The sequence below is a fragment of the Protomyctophum parallelum genome (genome assembly GCF_964188405.1).
Source record: "Protomyctophum parallelum genome assembly, chromosome: 15".
NCBI lineage: Eukaryota > Metazoa > Chordata > Actinopteri > Myctophiformes > Myctophidae > Protomyctophum > Protomyctophum parallelum.
In genome coordinates, this window is record NC_139710.1 from 4,299,627 (window position 1) to 4,318,902 (window position 19,276).

Genomic DNA, 19,276 nt, shown 5'->3' on the forward strand with positions numbered 1-19,276 from the left:
GGAAGCATGAGATCAGTCCGCTGCCCCCCCCCCCCAGGTTGGCAGAGGAAGTGCAGCGCCCAGGATCACATTAGATAATTGACACTGGGTGGAAAACGTATAGGCCAAAATGTGAGAACCACCTCCAACCCCACCGTTCCAATAGAGCGATGCTTGATTGGCAGAGCTGTTATGACCGGGTCTTGTGTGTTTATTCATGGCATTATCTAACCCTAACCGTACCATCCGCATGCGGAAGCCATGGGTGAGTTTTAACCGGCCATGCATGTGTCGTAACCGGAAATGCATTGTGGGAGCCATAAGTGAGTCTTAACCAGCCATGCATGTGTCGGACTCACACATGTGTCGGACTGTTGCACGTCGGACCAACGTCTGCGCCCCCCTACAAAAGCATAAATACATCCCCATGTTTCAAACTGTCAAAACAGCATGCTGATGTCAACTATTCTCCTAATAGTAATCAGTACAACATTTCACGTCTTCTGACAATGTCTGAAGCAGTTTAACTAACTGCTTCCTGTGTGACTGTATCTCCATGCTACAGACAACTGTGTAAGTGTAATAGATAATGTACAACTGACACACACACAGAAGAACAATTAGAGTTAGTGTTTGTGACATTTCTGATAAACCTGTGTGTGGAATCTGGAAATAACTGTTTCTACATTGGGGCTTACTGTCACTAGGGCTCTATCTCTATACTATCTCTACTTGTGCACCCTATAACTCATTTCCGGCCAGCCAACAGCCATAAAGGCCAAGGGTAGTAGGCTACTGTTCACCCGTGACCCGCCGATCGCTGGTGCCCCCTGTGCTAGTGTTGAAGTGTCCTTGAGCAAGACACTGAACCCCTAATAAATACCCCTAAGAAACCAACAAACAAATAAAGAAAGAAACACCTCTCAATTGTCTTTGTCAGTTCAATTAAATAAATCCAAGTGAATTCTGAGCTTTCAATTAACTCTAGGCTCATCATGGGGAACTTGCCCAGACAAGCCCCTAGCCTTGATACAGGCTATTTCTTCTGTCATTTGATGCCGGCTTACTTTTGATTACACTTTGCTTCAATCTTCCATGTGAATTGTTTCTAGACTTGTATCAGACTTCATTAACTGTCTGTGCAGTGCAGTGTGTGCATACAGCTAGTATTAAAGATGAAAAAGAATGAAAATAAACCACATATTTGCATAAATTAAACCTGCATTACCCCGGCCTACCAAAACAAGAGCCAGAGTCAACGCAGACAATGCAAGCCTGGGACCGACCGACGCTACGGACAACGTGATGCCTGAAGCAGGGGGCGTGGCTTCATGTTTGCACTCCCGGCGCTGGGGAAACTCAAACTACTCACTCGGTCTGAAACTTTTTACAGGAGAGAGAGAGAGAGGTGCTATTGATATTGACTTGTTGTTGCGTCCAAATTATTCCTAGAAGACTTGAGCTGGGATGTAGTCGCTGATGATCGAAGCTTTCGACGACTCTACTGACAGTATGGGCACCTCACAATATATGGTAAGTGTTCACTTTGTTGAGTAGCGCGGAATGTAATGCCAAGTGGATACATTTGTTGTTAGTCCGCGGGTAGCGCCGGTGGGCCTACACAGCACACACACACACACACACACACACACACACACACACACACACCGTGTTCTTGTGTTGGTGAGCGTGGGGTTGTTCCTTCAACCAGAAATGCTTCAGTTTGGAACAATTATGGAAAGTTAGGAAAGTGAACCTAGCCTACTTATTCGCAAGTTTTCCATGAAGTCAAAGAATGTCACATAGCAGTTGTCACGTTTACTTGTCAAAAGCCAATTTGGACTGAGCTCCACATGACGTTTTGGCTGGAGTGTGTGACATTCCATTAGTGGAGAGAGAGGGTCTGTCCTCAACCGGCACGGTCTGTCGGGGTCAGTTACTGTAAACTACATTTTGTCAGTAGTTGAGAAAGGTTAAACAGACGATTAAACGGAATAGTAGCCCTAAATAGTATTTGTCTTGTCTACGGTTGGAATAATAATGTTATGCCACATATTGTCGTTTTTATTAGGTCTACGCGTGTCGCGTGCCCATTTTATTTCGCCGCTGGCGACAACACAACTTTATTTGTGAAGCACATTTTTAGGCAAAACGGTTGTTGACCGAAGACTGTAGAAACTTAAAAAAAAAAGTTCTAATGAAAAAGAATAACAAAACACAAATTAATGTCAAGATAATAAACAGTAGGACCTCACATCTTAGAGTGAAGATTTAAACACAATATTATTGAGGTGGTGTGTAGGTCAGCAGACCTCCAAGATCTAACTGGAGTGGCGGTAGCAGTAGACCTACGAGATCAGTGTTCTGGAGTTTTCTCTGGCGTTTGGAAGCCTTTTGAGCTGCAATGAAAACAGTGACATCTGCTGGCAAATCCCATTGACATATATGGGATTTGCAGGCTGTGACATCACAAACAGCAAAAATTATCCTCTTTCAAACTGGAAAGCATTTGTTTCATAAAAATCCACCGTAGACATGTTATGAGCTACTTTGTCAAGAAATTCTGTTCCGTGATATTTTTGAGTGGTGCAACAACTCCAAGGAACAGCAATGTCCGTGTGTCTGTGTTCACCTATCTAGTATCTACGTGACGTTAATTAAGTGTTGGAGTTTGGAAGCACTCGTTTTTATTAAGGCTGCTGTCTCCTCCATTATGTGAAAATTCAAAACAGGTGGTATGCAGGGCCGTTCAGTGATTTCGACAAGCGCTTCCAAAAACCAACACTTAGAAAAAGAATCATTTGCACAGAATGTCTTGACAGAAAGTAGCTACAGTGGATTTTTATGAAATAAACGCTTTGCAGTTTGAAAGAGGATAATTCAAGCTTTCCCTACAGCTGCAATGTTGGTGAGTTTAACATTGTTTAATACAAGCAGATCGGAAATGCAATTTGGATCAAAGGCATGTCAATGGAGTGTATTGCAACTCTAGATTTATCCCATTATTTAAAAAATCTAGAGTTGCAAATTGCGGCTAGCCCATTAAGAGCATTTTTTAATAAGTTCTGAAACTACTGGAGCCAGTGGAGATAGAGGTCAGGAACGGTTGATGTGGTCATACTTTTTGCGATTAGATGTGTAACTGCTTGACACTTCAGTGATGCCTGCCCTGGTCAATACTGGCATAGGCCTATAAACAGTAACAGTAATCAAGCCTTGAACTTGCTTGAAGCCTAGAATAAATAAAAGCATGAACTGTCCCAATCTGTCCGGGGGAGATATGCCTTTACCTTGACCAAGACAAGAGTCTCCATTCAACACAACACCCATGATAGTGAGTGATAGCTGTGTGGACATTGGACAAAACATTTACACAGTAGGCCACATGTAGTCTTAACATGTAAGTCAGTGCATGCATGCGGCAATACGGTACATGTTTTGTATGACCTAATCATTCATGCTTGCAATATTATGTGTGCGTGCTGACAAGACACCGACTGTCAGCTCTCGTCTCTAGGCTTGCCGAGATGAGAGCTCACAGGCGAATGGGGAGAAATGCAGACAGTCGCTGTCTGTTTGTGATGGTTGTGAAACCTTCATGTGGCGCATCATGTCGGCCTGGCACTGACTGACACACCGCGTGCATGCATTTCCAGGCAGGCATGCAGAAGATTAGATCATTAATGCTCGTGGTACGCATGTGCGCATAGCGCGGTAGGGCGGCACCACGGGCGGCACAGGTAAAGAAAAAAAGAAAAGGTTGAGCAATAAGCCTGTTGGGTGTGATTCCCCGGTCTTGTGACTCGATCCGCCTTATGTGGGTCATAACAGAACTTGAGATCTGTTGTCTGTTGTTAAGCGGGTTAAGCACTGTGTAGACTATTGTTTATGATTCCTGTCTGTTTACTTGTACTGCTATTCACAGAACAGCAGCATTTGATTTACGTAGCTTTGTAACTAATTATGTCACTGACAGACTAGTCGAATTGTGAGCAGTACTTTGCCAAGTTTGCCTATAGCTACAGTGTGAGTTAGTAACCCCCCCCCCCCCCCTGCCATTCCTCCAGGGTACCTTTGAACATGCAGCACAGACAGTGGTCTGATGTCATATGCATTCATAATCATTGGTTAATATAGCAGTGTGGATTTAACACTCAAGTCTCAACACAAATAAGGAAGTTGCTCCAGAATGTGTCCCATGAATGAGATGGAGAGTGCTGTGTAAACAACAAACAGTTACTTGTGAGGATAACTGTATAAAATCTAAATCTACTGTAGACTGATAGCATGTGGTATCTACGGGTATTATAGGGGAATACCTGGACACAAGGCAGGAATTTAATGGAGGCGATTGCCAACCATACCCTCTCAGTACAATTATATGCTCAAGGCCACAGTGGCCTTGAAGCCCTGTCCCGTTTTTCTATTAAGTGAAATGATATGGCACTGGGAAAAATAACCCAAACTACCTTTATTTGGGGGCTCCGATGACCTAGTGGTTCATTCCACATAGCTCTAATTAATGCAGCCTGACAGCGAGTCGCAGGTTTGATTCCCGAGCCTGACGACCGTTGTTATGTGTCACTCCCTGTCTCTTTCTGTTTCCTGTCCGTCTCTACTGTCTATTATTAATTTATTTTGTGAAATAGATCTATTTTTATTTATTTCATTTTATTCTTATTTTATTTAAAACATAACATACCATCTAACACGTATTAATTATTATTTCTATGGACTTAAAATATTGTTTTATTTGATGGCCTTGCTGCCCTTGCTTTTGACCTTTGTGCACTCGAAGTGGATTCACCCCTAAATTATGAATTATGGATGTTTTCCCAGTCATAGAGCATGGACAGTTGTAAGATCATTAAAAAATATATAAATCTTCAGAAAAGAACAAAACAAGACATTACAAAGCACATCCCACCTCAAATTAGCCTAAATGAAGGAATCAAAACTACAAATGTGTGTTACTAATTTCACAACATTTCTCCCAGGTCATTTTCATGTTAATCTGGGTCCTCAAACTGACGGCGGCGACACGGTCCTGGTCGAACACTGAATTGGCTGAAGGCGAGCAATTGGACGGCGGGGCCAGAAGCAGGCTGCGGCGGCACACCTGCAGAGAAACGGAGTACCAGGACAAAGACATCTGCTGCTTAAAGTGCCCAGCTGGTGAGCCACATGGAACCACGCTCAATCAAAGTCCACCGAGACAGAGCATTGTCACTAGCTCAAATCCATCATGAGAGCCCATAGCCTAATAGCCAGAGGCCGTTATTTAGACTAAGTGGTGTTGACAATCTATTGCAAACCCCTTTTGGTGTCTTTAGGTCTAAATGGGTTAATCAAATCTCGTTCATTTTGTCCTCATCTCTACCCTCAATTGTTGTTTCTTCCTTTTTTCCCTGATCATCTAGTTTCACCTTTCTGAGCATTTCATAGTAGAATCCTGAGTGTTCATTTAGAGTTAAATTAACAATAAGCATTTGTCTGTGTATGGGCCTGCCCTGCACTTTGCTTGTACGTGTCACATTTGTGCAGTATTTATTCATATTATCATTGGATTGCTGTATGATTCAGACTTGGCCCCGTTTAGACGATAATGGTCCCTAGAGAAAACGGCAAAACAAAATATCAGAATATCCTTTTCGCCTCCTGGCATGCACATTACAGCATTTTCAATTACTGTTGCACCTCCGTCTAAATACAGCATTTTCAATTACTGTTGCACCTCCGTCCAAACACAGAATACAAAGTGAGGAATGAGAATGCAACGGCACTTTGCCATTTTCTCTAGAGAACATGGCCTTTACTAGACTGGTGCCCGGCTGTAGAGCATCGAGTCGGTAACGATGGAAGTCAGGAGATCCATGCCCCACCCGGCTATGCATTACCCGTTGTACCCGTGTCAGAGTACCCGTTCCACCCATCTGTCTGTGTCCCTTTATTCCTATATATGGTGTTCTGTGTCAGGCATGCCCAAATATGGAGTGTTGTGATGTCAGAACAGGCCAGCTCCATATATGGACCCTGGGCAGAGGCCTTTTGTGGACAACCGTGGGTCCGACCGACTCGACCGGGCACTGCACTCCCTGTGGGGGTGTGGAACGTGTGTCAAATTTGAAGTCATTGGTGCGAACGGCTCTCGAGTTACGTGCATTACAGATGTACACGTACGTACAGACAGACAGACAGAGACGTGGTGCATTTATAGATAGATTATATGTAGGGGTTTCTTTTCATGTATCCTACTGTCCTTGTACTGTTAAGAGTCGGGCTGTACTGGGCGCGGAATTGGCTCTGCACCGTTCGCGGAGCGGAGTCCGCAACGATATGCTGCTACTATAATCGATTGAACCTGGCTACACCGAGTGCGGGTGTGGTGTGCAGGTTGTGCGTAAGCTCCGTACGTGAATAATTATTTTACACAAATACTCTAGTTCTCTGTGTGTGCACAGGGGTTACGCAGCCCTTCACCTCGCCTTCAGAGGATAAAAAACAGTAAATACGGAACTCCCTGCAGGATAGACAAACTGTTCCGTCCTTAGTGTAGCCCACCCCTTATTTGCTTGTAATTTGTGTAATCTGGGATTTGATGCCCATTTCTTCTGTTGCACTCTGGGTAAGACTATTATATTTAAAGTGGTTTGAAGGACATCGATAGAGGTCGTCATATCAGGGAATGACCAAAGTGATCATTTAAAGATAACGCCACAACACAGAAATATTCTATTTATTTTGTTATTGAAACACTGATAACCAATTAATGCAAAGTGGTGTGTCTCAACAAATGGGGGGTCTGCGGCCAACTGCTATTTTTGGCATTGTTGTATACAATGTAGTATACGTTTTATTTTGTATACATATAAATCACACTTTAAAAATCACCACACTGACTGACAATGTATTTGAACAGGTACTCATGTGCAGTCATCATGCACTAGAGCAGGAGAGAAGGCAACTTGTGAAGATTGTGACTTTGGCACGTATACGGAACATGAAAACGGGCTGCTGAGACAGTGTTTGAAGTGCACCAACTGTCGTTCAGGTAATTCCGCTAGATGGATTTTAAATTATTCGTCGATAGTGAGTGAAAAAGATCAACATGTAACCTTTTATAAGTGCTCAAAGCATCGGACTAAAACTTTTTCCCACGTCGTCCTTTCAGACCAGTATGTTGTAAGGCCATGTACAACCATCCAGAACACTGAATGCCAGTGCAAACCAGGGACGTTCTGTGCCCCTGATCAGGCATGCGAGATCTGCAAAAAGTGTTCAAGGTGAGCTAACAAGGATGGAGAATATAGAACAGGCCCTCCAGTTATTTCATTCAAATGAATCATGGGAGAGTACTCCTTTTTATGGCAACCATTTCTCAAATTAAATGTGCTCCTCCGGCAACCTTACCCGTTATAATGATTTTTTTTGTGCCTTCGTTTTGTCTTTTATACTGTGCTTTCAAACTAGATGTCGAGAAGGTGAAGTGAAGGTGAGGAACTGTACCGCTACCGCTAACGCAGTCTGCAAGAAACCACCATCCAGCCCCAGCACTGGTTCAGGTACAACACCATCTCATTTGGACATGTAGAATCATCGGCTCTGTTCCAAAACAAACTTACTATTATGCTCTCTTAATACAAGTGATAGCAGATCTACAAGCTCATATCGCGCCACCGAGTGGCGCGATACGAGCTTGTAGGTCTGCTATTTTTGAAAAATCGAAGAGCGACTGACATTTTTAGAATCTGATCTCAGGTCAGAATGGGTTCATCAGACCAGTGTGTGTCCGGCGGAAACCTCGTATGAATCTGATCTCAGGTCAGAATGGGTTAAGAAAGTTCAATTGTGTAAAATGTTTCAAGGATCAAATAATACGTACACATAACTAAAACATTCACTTAACTGGCTTATGGCCAGTGACGTGCCTGACGTAATGAAATCATTAAGTGATCAAAGTGAAGTGATGAACAATTTAAACCCTATATCAGGGATCATTGGACGACCTGCTCTACCTCCTGAGCCACAGCCGCCCCATGCTGCCCCCCCCCTTTCCCCCTGAAATGGACAATAATAGGAATGCAATCACAATCGGATTTCTTCTAAAACGATAAAGAAAAATGTATGTAGTGGGTTGCCACAAACGGACTTGAATTGTCATTTGCAGCCGTGAGGCCATCACTTTGTAATAATGGATGCTGATTATTTCTTGTTGCTCAATCAACAGTTGCTGTGATAATTATATCACTTGCAGTACTGGTTGCGGTGGTTTTGCTGGTTGGCTTGGTATGTCTTTGGAAGAGACGGACACATCAAACACAGACAGGTAAGAATCAGAATATTTATTTATTTATTTATTTGGTCTGTCAAAATAACAGAGTTAATTCAATTGTGAAATTACTTAGATTAAAAATGTTAACGCAATTGATCCATGCTTGGATGATCCGCCCCATACATTCCATAATCCCATCCACCCTGCACTATCTAGCCCTATCTGGATGGGGGAAAATCACAAGTCAGTTATTTCGAGAAAAGGCTGCACAATTTACATGGGCAGCGGGTCAAATCACATAGCACGACAACGTGGTGAGAGACAGAGAGAGACCATCCTGCCACACTGGATATAAAGAATAAAACATGACACATTCCCACAACAATATATGGAAAAACATAGCATATTTTGGACATAGTTTGAATGGTGATTAATTAATTTTTGAGGGGCGCTAGCAGATTTTAATCTGATTAAACTGTAATCATTTGACAGCGTGATTGAACAGTACTTACTAGTTAGTGTGTTGGAGACCTGTGTTTCATGTCAATGCATTTTTTCTTCTTTCTTTCTTTAATTTAATTTATCATTGTTTTGGTTACTTACTCGTTCGTACCTTATCTTATCTTATCTTATCCCTAATTGTCTAAATAAGGCAGAAAAAACGAATACATTTCAGAATCTGTTTAGTATGTGAAAGCAGGGACATCCGCACACTGCCACTTGCTGGTTCAGAGCAATTTTATTTTGCTTATTATTAACCCATTCTGACCGGGCACCCATTCTGGTGTTAGCATCATGTTATGCTTTAGCTATTTAAAAATAGCAGATCTACAAGCTCGTATCGCGCCACCGAGTGGCGCGATACGAGCTTGTAGGTCTGCTATTTTTGAAAGAAATCGAAGAACGACTGACATTTTTAGAATCTGATCTCAGGTCAGAATGGGGTTCATCAGACCAGCGTGTGTCCGGCGGAAACCTTGTATGAATCTGATCTCAGGTCAGAATGGGTTAAGGTCTTGCGACCTTCCTCAGGAATCTGTTTAGTGCAAGTGAGTGTGACCAATTGGACATTTGGCAATGACTATTAAAAAAATAAACTTTATCTTTCTAAATCTAAAAAGTCTTCTAGTGCAGGTGAGAACTTTGGTCAACTTATACAACTGTGTTTGACATTCAATCCTTTTTTGCCAGGCTTTGGTGTTTTTGTTATTTGGTTCATATAAAAAGTTGGCTGAATTATTCCGTTTGAATTTCAGTTTCTATGGAAACCACTACAATGGAATCTTCTGAAATGAAAATGTATTTCAGTTCTAAAACTAGATGCATGCAAATGCTTAAATGCAACAATTATATGTGTTATTGATTTATGCCTTAGCGTGCCCTCACTCACTCCACAGTTCCTCTCTCACAGATTCCCAGAGCGATAGAAATGAAAGTATGAAGGTTGTCGTGGTGAGTAACTTTTGTTTTCAAACTTCAGCTGACACCCTTATCCATAGCAATTAAAAAACAAGAACATGGGTAGAATAACCTTGATCTCCTAGATAAGTGTCCACCCTAACATTGGGAGGTTAGGTTGGGGGTTCAATCCCTGTCAGTCAAACCAACAACTATTAAAATGCTACCTAATGCGTCACTCCCTGGCACTCGGCATCAAGGGTTGGATTGGGGATAAGTCCCTACGACATGTACCGTTATATGTACTATGCTAAGGGGATAGGAGATAAGCTCCTGACCCATAGGCCGCGTGATTGGGGAACCATCGGTTCCCAAGGCTACTTACCTACTTAACTTTGTTTTCATGGACTTGGTACAAGCTGCTTTTTATTTCAAAAATTGTGAAGGCAACCTTTATCTAAAAACGGAAGACTAGATTTAAAGGGGAGAAGAATATCCACAAATATCACAATTGCTGCTATGTACAGTAGGTGCCATGTTGATGAGGAATGGGTAGTTGGGGGTTTGGGTATATCTGTACTTGCTAATGATATGCCATGAACCAAGGACTTATAATTATATGAAACACAAATTTTATCCAGCACATCAAATATGATGACAGGTGTCCAGGTTTCCAGGGGGGAGGTTTTGAAATGGTAGAAATGCAATGTGGTGGAACATTTGTTGTCCATGAAGAGATGCATCTCTGTGTTCGGTTTGATGACAAGAAATTGGTCAGAGGAGAGGGCCTCCAAATTATTTTGTGCGAATAGTGGATATTGTCCTCTTAGTCTATCAATATGCCAAGTTTCATGAAGGTGACCAATATATTCTTTGGACTGCCATAGACATCTATTGGATTAATGAAGAAGAAAAAGAAAGAAAACACAACTTGTCTTGTAATCATACATCAGCACAGTTATGCTAATACGTTGGCTGTAGGAGATATATGCCCAATTTAAAGCCACTACTTTACTGGTACAGTACAGTGCATACTTTTAGTAGGCATTATACCACCCTGTCAAGCAATCTATATTAGGAGTCTCGAACTGACTAGAGAGGATTGCTCCACCCTTATCCCTCCTCTAGGACAAAATGACGCCTGTTCCTTCCACGGAGGAGAGTCAGAACAGGCAAAACCACGCAATGACACGTGAAGACGACAGGCTGTGCCTGCTCCCTCAGCAGTGCCAGCGAGCTGTGAGAGCAGCCGCCACTGGCAAACCGTCAGCCATGGAGGAGGACGAGGACACTGGGTTGGGGGACAGCCTGGCCAACACTGCCAGTAACTCGCAAAGCAGCCTCCTCTCCAACCAGCTTCCCACACCCGCTCCCCCATGCTCTACCTATTACCTCCCGTTATTCTCACCCCAGCCCAGCTCCATGGTCCCCACGCAGCTGAGCATGAGGGTGAGAGCAGCAGCATCCATGCATGCTTCTCTGCCTGCCTTTACCTACCTACCTACCTACTACTACTAGGGCTGGGCGATATAACTTTAAATCAATCTCATGATGACTTCAACCTTGCCTTGATTACAATGAATCAAAAATAAATTAATATGGCTGATCTTCAAGCTCACAAGGCAGTGGTTAATTAGACTGATTCAGTCGATTATAAAAAACACTTTCCCTGTGTCGATTTGTTGATATATAAGAAAAACATTATTGGTTCTAAATATCAGTTTTGTATAATTTAGGTTAATTACCCAGCCCTACTACCAAACTATTTGTATCAATCATATAGCCTTAGTATACCCTACTACCTTTTCTATCTTTTCTCCCATTCTATACTTTTTAAAGTTCTCTACTTTCAACACCCTCCAGTAAGGCTCTCTCTGTAGTCTATGGTTGTGATGGCTACTATACTCCTCAACACACTTTAACCTCACTTATATTTCATGCCATATATTTACGCATGTTCTGTATGAAGTGTACTTTGCTCTGTAGCTGCACTATAAGGCCCAATCCAGGTGAGGACTGCTTTGAAGATGAAACTTAGTTTGGTTTATTTTCTTAAGTTTGATTTGTAGGTTTTTTTTTATTGTAATGTAATCATTTTACTCCAATGTTTACAAACAACAAAAATTACCAACAAACAAACAAATACGGTACCAATATACCACAAATATAGTTTCCCAAACTCCTCCAGCCCTCCTCATATGACTCAGACTGGTGCAACTAGTGGTCATTTTATGCAGAGAATAAATATGTTTCCCCTGCCATTTTTATTTGTATGTTTTTGGTGGTGAGGCTAACCATTTGTTTGTATCATTGGGCGTCTATGCCCCATAACAATTGCACCAAGCTTGTTCTTTTAACAGCAGACCTCTCTTTGCTTGTTCTCTGCCTTTTTAACAGCAGACTTCCCAAGGTCTGTCGGGTTAGGTTATGCTGGTCGGGCTGACCCCTTACTCTGATTCCTCTCCAATCAATCAATCAGTGTCATTTTTGAGGGGCGCTAGCCCCTCCTATATACAGCTTTTGTCCCCACACGTCTCAATATTTGCCATTGACAATGAAATATCATATCAAATGTCTGCCAAATATGATGTAAATCTTGTCCCCACACGTCTCACATTTGCCATTGACAATTAAAGGAGAAATTAGGTCTGCCAAATATGACAAGAGCGCCCCTCACTTCACACGGGTGTGAATTTTATTTACAACCATTTGATCGTTAAAATTCTGTACATTTTCTGTACATAGACTTCTGAAATTGGGTTGCTATACATTTATGGGTGTTGGTGGCTCTGGGGAATAGTGGTCGCCAAATCGAAACGTTCCCGGTTTGTTGGTATTATGTCCTTGAGCAAGACATGGAACCCATCTGCTCATTGGTCATTATCTGCCAGCTAGTTAGCATGGTTTAAATTCCAGGTATGCAAATGTGCTTGGAACTGTATTAATGTTTACCATTTCCTTATCTTTCTTTTGCAGGAAGATGACCCAATTCCATCGCTCATTCCTTTGAATGGTATGATATCACTTTCACTCCCTCCTTACTTTCCACAGATGTTATATTATGCATGTGACACATCGTGAGCTTGTAGATCGGCTATTTTGTACACTTGAGTGTGACACTGTAATATGACGAAGTAGGGTATTTATTACTTTTCCGGAAATGGAAAATAGAACCTGAGTTCCAATGATCAAATGTAATTATTATATAGGCAAAATGTCTTGTTAATGCGTCTCATTTGTTAAATATCCTATATTCACTATAGGGTCACACAAGTATAGATCTACTACTTTTGCTATTTTTTAATTTGAATCCTGAAAACTAACAATTTTGGACATAGGCCTATGAGGTTTCCACCCGACAGCAACGATATTTAACCCATTCAGACCTGAGATCAGATTCATACGAGGTTTCCGCCGGACACACACTGGTCTGATGAACCCATACTGACCTGAGATCAGATTCTAAAAAATGTCAGTCGCTCTTCGATTTTTCAAAAATAGCAGACCTACAAGCTCGTATCGCGCCACTCGGTGGCGCGATATGAGCTTGTAGATCTGCTATTTTTAAATAGCTAAAGCATAACATGATGCTGACACCAAAATGGGTGCCCGGTCAGAATGGGTTAGAATGCAGTGAATAAAGAATGCTTAATGGAAATGTCTTTCGCTTTTCTATTTGTTGTGGTCAGGCGAGGAGTCTCTGAAGAGATGTTTTGAATACTTTGAGGACTTGGACGTCGACTACCACAAGAGGTTCTTCAGACATCTGGGCATCAATGACAACCTGATCAAAAGCAAAGACCACCTCCACCACGAGGACAGGATCCATGAACTACTGAACGTCTGGATGGAGAAGGTTGGCAAAGAGGCCAGCTTAAACCACCTACTGAAAGCACTGCTTACTTTTAACCAAAGACTAACAGCCGAAAATGTCATAGCCAAAGCCATTGCCAATGGTAATTATGTACGTGAGAGGGAGTGAACGGCGGATTCCTTTCACATCAGAAAATGGATGGAAATGTGTGCATGAGTCATGCTATTCTCAGGTACTTGCTGCAGCAGGCCTGTGGGGCTGAATCATTCCCTGAAAAGCACAGGACATGCAGGCTCAAGGCTGGAAGCCGTAGAGCTTCTCCACGTGAATAGTGATTCTTAAATGTGTAAACTGGAAACAAGGGAGGAGTGTATACACTGAAATACATTGCTGTGACGCTTCTACTTTTGCACCAGAAGGACATGGTATTGTACTGTAGACGAGCTGTTTTTATCCTGAGATGCACTGAGCCTTGATGGCTCATACATACGGGGCACACAGGAAGCATTGGTCACCTTCCTTTACAAGCACTCTTCATCGGCAAGAGCTGGAATGTAGTTGATTCTCTTTTACTAATGGTCATTTATTATTTATTTTACTCTCCACCTGCATAATTTAATTTCCCCCGGGCCAATGCTGGAATTGTTGATGATGAAGTATTTAATTGTGCATATTTATTTGCTAGTTTACAACCATTTATGTGACTTCTGCACAAATGCTGCCTCTGGTTGCTTGAGCAAAGGGACCGAGGGCTCCCAATAGCGTTGTGTTAATGAAAGGTCATAATGGTAGGCTACTGACTGAATGAACATGTAACATGTCAGTTCTCACTTCTACGCCCATGAGTCAAGAAGCTGTTCCATTGTGTCAAGCAAAGCCCTGACAGTATGTCATGCTTTACTGCATCATGAGGTGCATTGTTTAATGTACATTATTTGAATTGAATGCTTTGTGAATGTAAATTGTGATTAGGTGTAGTGATGAATGTGATGTTAAAAGGTCATTGCATCATCCTTGTTTGTCAGACTGTAGTACATAGTTCCCTCTAGTGGATAAACAGTAATGTTTCCATAGAGATTCAGTCATAACAGTGGATTAGGACAGTGGTCCCCATGGGTCATGAATAAATATCTTTTTAAGTTTTTTATTTTTCAAAAATATTTCCTGACAAAATTCTGATGATTCATAGAATTTCTGAAAGAAAAAATAATCTGACATGAAAAAAGAACATTCAAGAAGTAGACTCAAAATATAAAATCTACAAGCTCACATCAGCATCATGACGTCAGCATCATGACGTGTTTGTTTGAGTTTGTATCGGCTATTTGCACTATTTTATAATGGGGCTTAAGTTATTCATGTATCATGTATTTTTGTACGTTTGGGTCCATGGCATAGAAGACATCAAATGTATCGTTTGGTTCTCGAGCTGAAAAGGTTTGGGAACACCTGGGTTAGGAAACAGACATTTCATTGAATGTCCCATATGCCTTTTCCATTATAATTCTGTTTGTTACAAGTCCCCACTGTCACCATCAACAAGTTGTGGGATAAGGGGAACAGAATCGAGCTCCAATATGTTTGGTTAATAGAATACAAAATAAAGATGGCTCGTTCATTGTGTTACATGGTAAGAGCGATGTCCCATAGACACTTATGGTTATGGATTACAATAGACACACTTCTGCCCACACTTTTTTTGTATTGTCTTTGTTGTGTGACTTGTGTCCATTACTTTTCATGTTCTCTGTACCTATGGTAGTTGCAAGTATATCATTCCAATAATTGTATTTTCTAAGCTGCCATCTGAGACAAATAAATCGTACCATTAAATAGCCTACAGCTTTTCTGTATACTGTCTGTGTGGTATGTTGCATATGCCTGTATGTGTCGATCCATGTGTATAAAGCCCTAACCACACCAAAGGGTCAAGACTGTTTTAGCGTTGTGTGATATGTCTTGTTGACCCTAGTGATTCAATGCATGGAATTCAATGGCCCAAACCACACCAAAGGGTCAAGACGGTTTTAGCGTTAACTCCTTGCAACCGTTTGGACCCAAGGAGTTGCATTGTGACCCTTTGGTGTGGTTAAGGCTTTAGTCTGAGCAATATTGTCTGTTTTTGTATCAGCATGTATGACAACGTTTGACGGTGGGTTTGTGAACATCTTGTTGGAATGTGTTATTTTGCCACTCACATCAAAGTCTGCTGGGGGCTGAGAACCATGTCAACGATTTACAGTCAAATGCCCTTTGGCTCTGAACAAAATGCAGTGTGAAGGGCTTGATATACAGTACTAAGTTGTGCACTGCTTTGCTCATGCACCAAAAATAACATGTAAAAGCTCACTATGTTGGTGCGGCAACACATTGTGAGCCTGTAGTGTAGTAGATCCCTAGCAGTACTGTAGACGTGTAGATGCCCTGTAGAAACTGGTGCTTTTCCCTAGTGGTGGTTAGAACAGGAATAATAACCCATGTATTTTTGTATTGAGATGGTGTATAGACTGGACAGTAAGGCTACAGAGCAGTGGGACATGAAGCGGAACATAGGCTACCCCTGACTTTGAATTCTCACCGGGGTCTTGCCTTCTCTGTACCCATGTTGAGTTTTATTCAATTTCCTGTGACTGTACAATCCAAGGGGACTATTACATTTGAACGAGTACATAATTAGACTGGGACCTTGACTGATGTAAAAGTGCTGGAGTGTGGACACACTTGCTGAGGCTTGCAGCACCGTGTATACTGTATAGGATCACATATCCCATTCTGACCTGAGATCAGATTCATACGAGGTTTCCGCCGGGGACACACTGGTCTGATGAACCCATTCTGACCTGAGATCAGATTCTAAAAATGTCAGTCGCTCTTTGATTTTTCAAAAATAGCAGACCTACAAGCTCGTATCGCGCCACTCGGTGGCGCGATATGAGCTTGTAGATCTGCTATTTTTCAATAGCTAAAGCATAACATGATGCTGACACCAAAATGGGTGCACGTTCAGAATGGGATATAGTAACAGACGGTATGCTACAAATGCATGAAAAAGGGGACATGAAATAAACAAATACAGGATGTTTGCAGTTTGCTCATGAGGATCAATCAATTATTGAATACTGTAGGATATAATACTTTTCATTGCTGTTGTCTTGTAATGTAGCATGAAAATCATACATGAATAAGTTCATTCTTTTCTGGTATTCTTTTCAAATGCATACGACGGGAATTTAAAGACCTTTAATATTTAGGAATTATTAGATCTCTCATCTTATAGAGGCAAATAGATTAAATGGCTAATGCATGTTTGTGTTGCATCGTCTGGGGGAAGTGTATTTCTTTGTTGCTATATAAAACTATTAATTGATAGTAAAGTGATATTTTTTCTGCCATGCGTTTTGAGCTTGTAGATAAACTATTTTCAGCACACCAACACTGTCATGCAACAAAAGTGTGAAGTGAGGGGCGCTCTTATCATCATACATCATCTCACTCAACTGTATTTACGAGTACCGTATAAATAAAGGTGATGATGATTCCGGCCAATCACATATCCTATGTCCAGCTTTTAATGTTTGTGTTTACACTCAAAACTGGCCAATCATTATCAATGGCATTTTAATGTTTGCGTTGGGACAATGATATAAAAATGGCCATTCATTATCAATGGGATTTCATGTTTGTGTTAGGACAAAGTTTGTTTTTCACATGCACACATATGAGGGGCGCCCCTCAAAAATGTTCTGTATTGTCTGAAATATAATATTCCAGAAAGGCCAGCAAAGGGACACGTAAATGTCCAGGCAAGACATGAGGATGATGGTGAATCTCAAAGAATCTACAAAGGCATAGCCTATCCTGGACAAAAATTGTATAACCATTGACGTATTTCAAACCATGTGCATCTCAAAGAATCTACAAAGGCATAGCCTGTCCTGGACAACAATAATCTAACTGACATATTTCAAACCAACAACTTCTTTACTTTTGTGAAGCCAGGATCCTATTACAGTATTTCTTAGGCTTGACTTGTTATGCTTGACCGGATTCCCAACTTCCCAAGGCTCCTACTGTATAGGTGCAACAGAGTTTTTTGTATAATATGGATGCCATAGTGTTCAAAGTGGCTACTTTATGTCATTGTGAGTTTATAGATCTGCTTTTCTGTGGTGACACTGTTGTACTAAATCATTCCTAAAGAAGACTTGTCATTGCACAGTGTGACAGTTTCTCAACAGAAATGTCAGCATGTCATAGGCTAGCCTACACAATGCCAATAATGGCAACAATTTAGTGAATTATAAAGGACAGGAAGAAAATGCTGCCAAGGTATTGTATCGCATGGTCTCCAAGCAACAGCCACTGCTTCCAGTGAGATTAGAAATTCATTGAGTGACTTCAGCTTCCAGTAATATAATCAACTGATGCAGCCAACGTTAATTCTAAACTATATGCCTTCATTTTGCTCCTGAATTACGGGTGATCTCACACATGTCATTGTAGCTGTCTGGGAGACACTATACTGCCATTCATCAGTTATTATGCCTTCCATTTCCATTATCCTTCCATTTCCCAATCTTTACTGGTAATGACCCAGAGAATCCAGTTGCTTACTCGGAATTATCATTCAAATTTTGAGCTCATAGCAGCAATATCAGCTCTCTACAGTTGTTAGCCCAGAGGCTTCATACAGTATGTGATCAGGAATCAAAAAACCCTGGAGCAACCCCATAGCCCATTTACACTGGCAGCACAGGGTAATTACAATAGCACAATACCATTTGCCTAATGCCTTTGAAGGACCCACATGAATAGTTTCACACAGGTTTTCAGGTAAATTATGTGTGGGTGCTTGCCATTGTAGCATTATACTGCTATTAAAGCATTCTATCTGCTGCCTGGGGAGGTTGGTGCGTTTATTATACTAATACTACAGCTGACACTGAACAAAGGGATGGAAAATTCAAGGGCCATAACAGGAGCTCGCAGAAGCCTTCATAGATACTAGAGTTTAGAGTAGGTTTTGCTTAAAATTCTACTTTTTCTTTTGTGTTTTTGGGGCTCCCATATGTGTTTTCTATCCACACAAATAACCAATCTTGAACAATCAGGCTTTCATATCATATGGGTGCTTTAATGGAAATTGCTGCAGGAACAGCTCAACTGATTTTGTCCTCATTGTGATATCATCAATGTCACCCTACTTGTTTACAATGTCCACCATTGTTGATTTTCCAAGCTGGCATGGAATGGAAACAAGCCTGGTTTTATCTAACATCAGTATTATAATGACTCAAATATTAAATAATCTGCATATCAGCACCCCCACCACCTCAGGACATTGTGGTACTGCAGCTAAAACTGCTTTCAAAGTCCAGAAAGAAAGGACAAGGACTGGTTATATCAGAGTGGTGATTGAGGCTCAAACCATTAGAAATAACTTGAGGGACATAGACAATAAGATATTAAATATTAAAAGCAGTTTTAAAGTGCATGTTATTTGCGCTTTAATAAATAATGGGGCTCCTCTGTAATGGAGCCCCGAATTTCAAGTGGTGTCTTAACTACTACTTCTATCTAGTATTCTATGGGCATAGTACTATCCAAATTTGCACAGACCTTCGGCTTCACATTTAATTATATTGCACATTTCTGTGTAATTCTAAGTGCTTCTCATGAGAAAGTATAGTACCGAGAAACACATTTTAGTCCTTGTGTGGATTCATTGGATATGATATATTGGTTGGTAAGCATGGCTCGCTCACAAATTATGTTATTTATTTATTTATTACAGTATGGGCATAGGCCCCGTG

The 19,276-nt window shown here is 41.3% G+C and overlaps 1 protein-coding gene across 1 annotated transcript; it reads left to right on the forward strand.

The window, feature by feature from the left end:
• The first annotated feature begins 1,361 nt into the window (after positions 1–1,361).
• Positions 1,362–15,321, forward strand: hdr (hematopoietic death receptor). The gene is made up of 10 exons (XM_083784005.1): positions 1,362–1,512; positions 4,977–5,154; positions 6,899–7,030; positions 7,151–7,262; positions 7,450–7,541; positions 8,207–8,305; positions 9,663–9,703; positions 10,778–11,098; positions 12,626–12,662; positions 13,339–15,321. Exons 1-10 carry the CDS (start codon positions 1,459–1,461, stop codon positions 13,629–13,631), a joined length of 1,359 nt encoding a protein of 452 aa, XP_083640131.1. The 5' UTR covers positions 1,362–1,458; the 3' UTR covers positions 13,632–15,321.
• Positions 15,322–19,276: the final 3,955 nt, after the last annotated feature.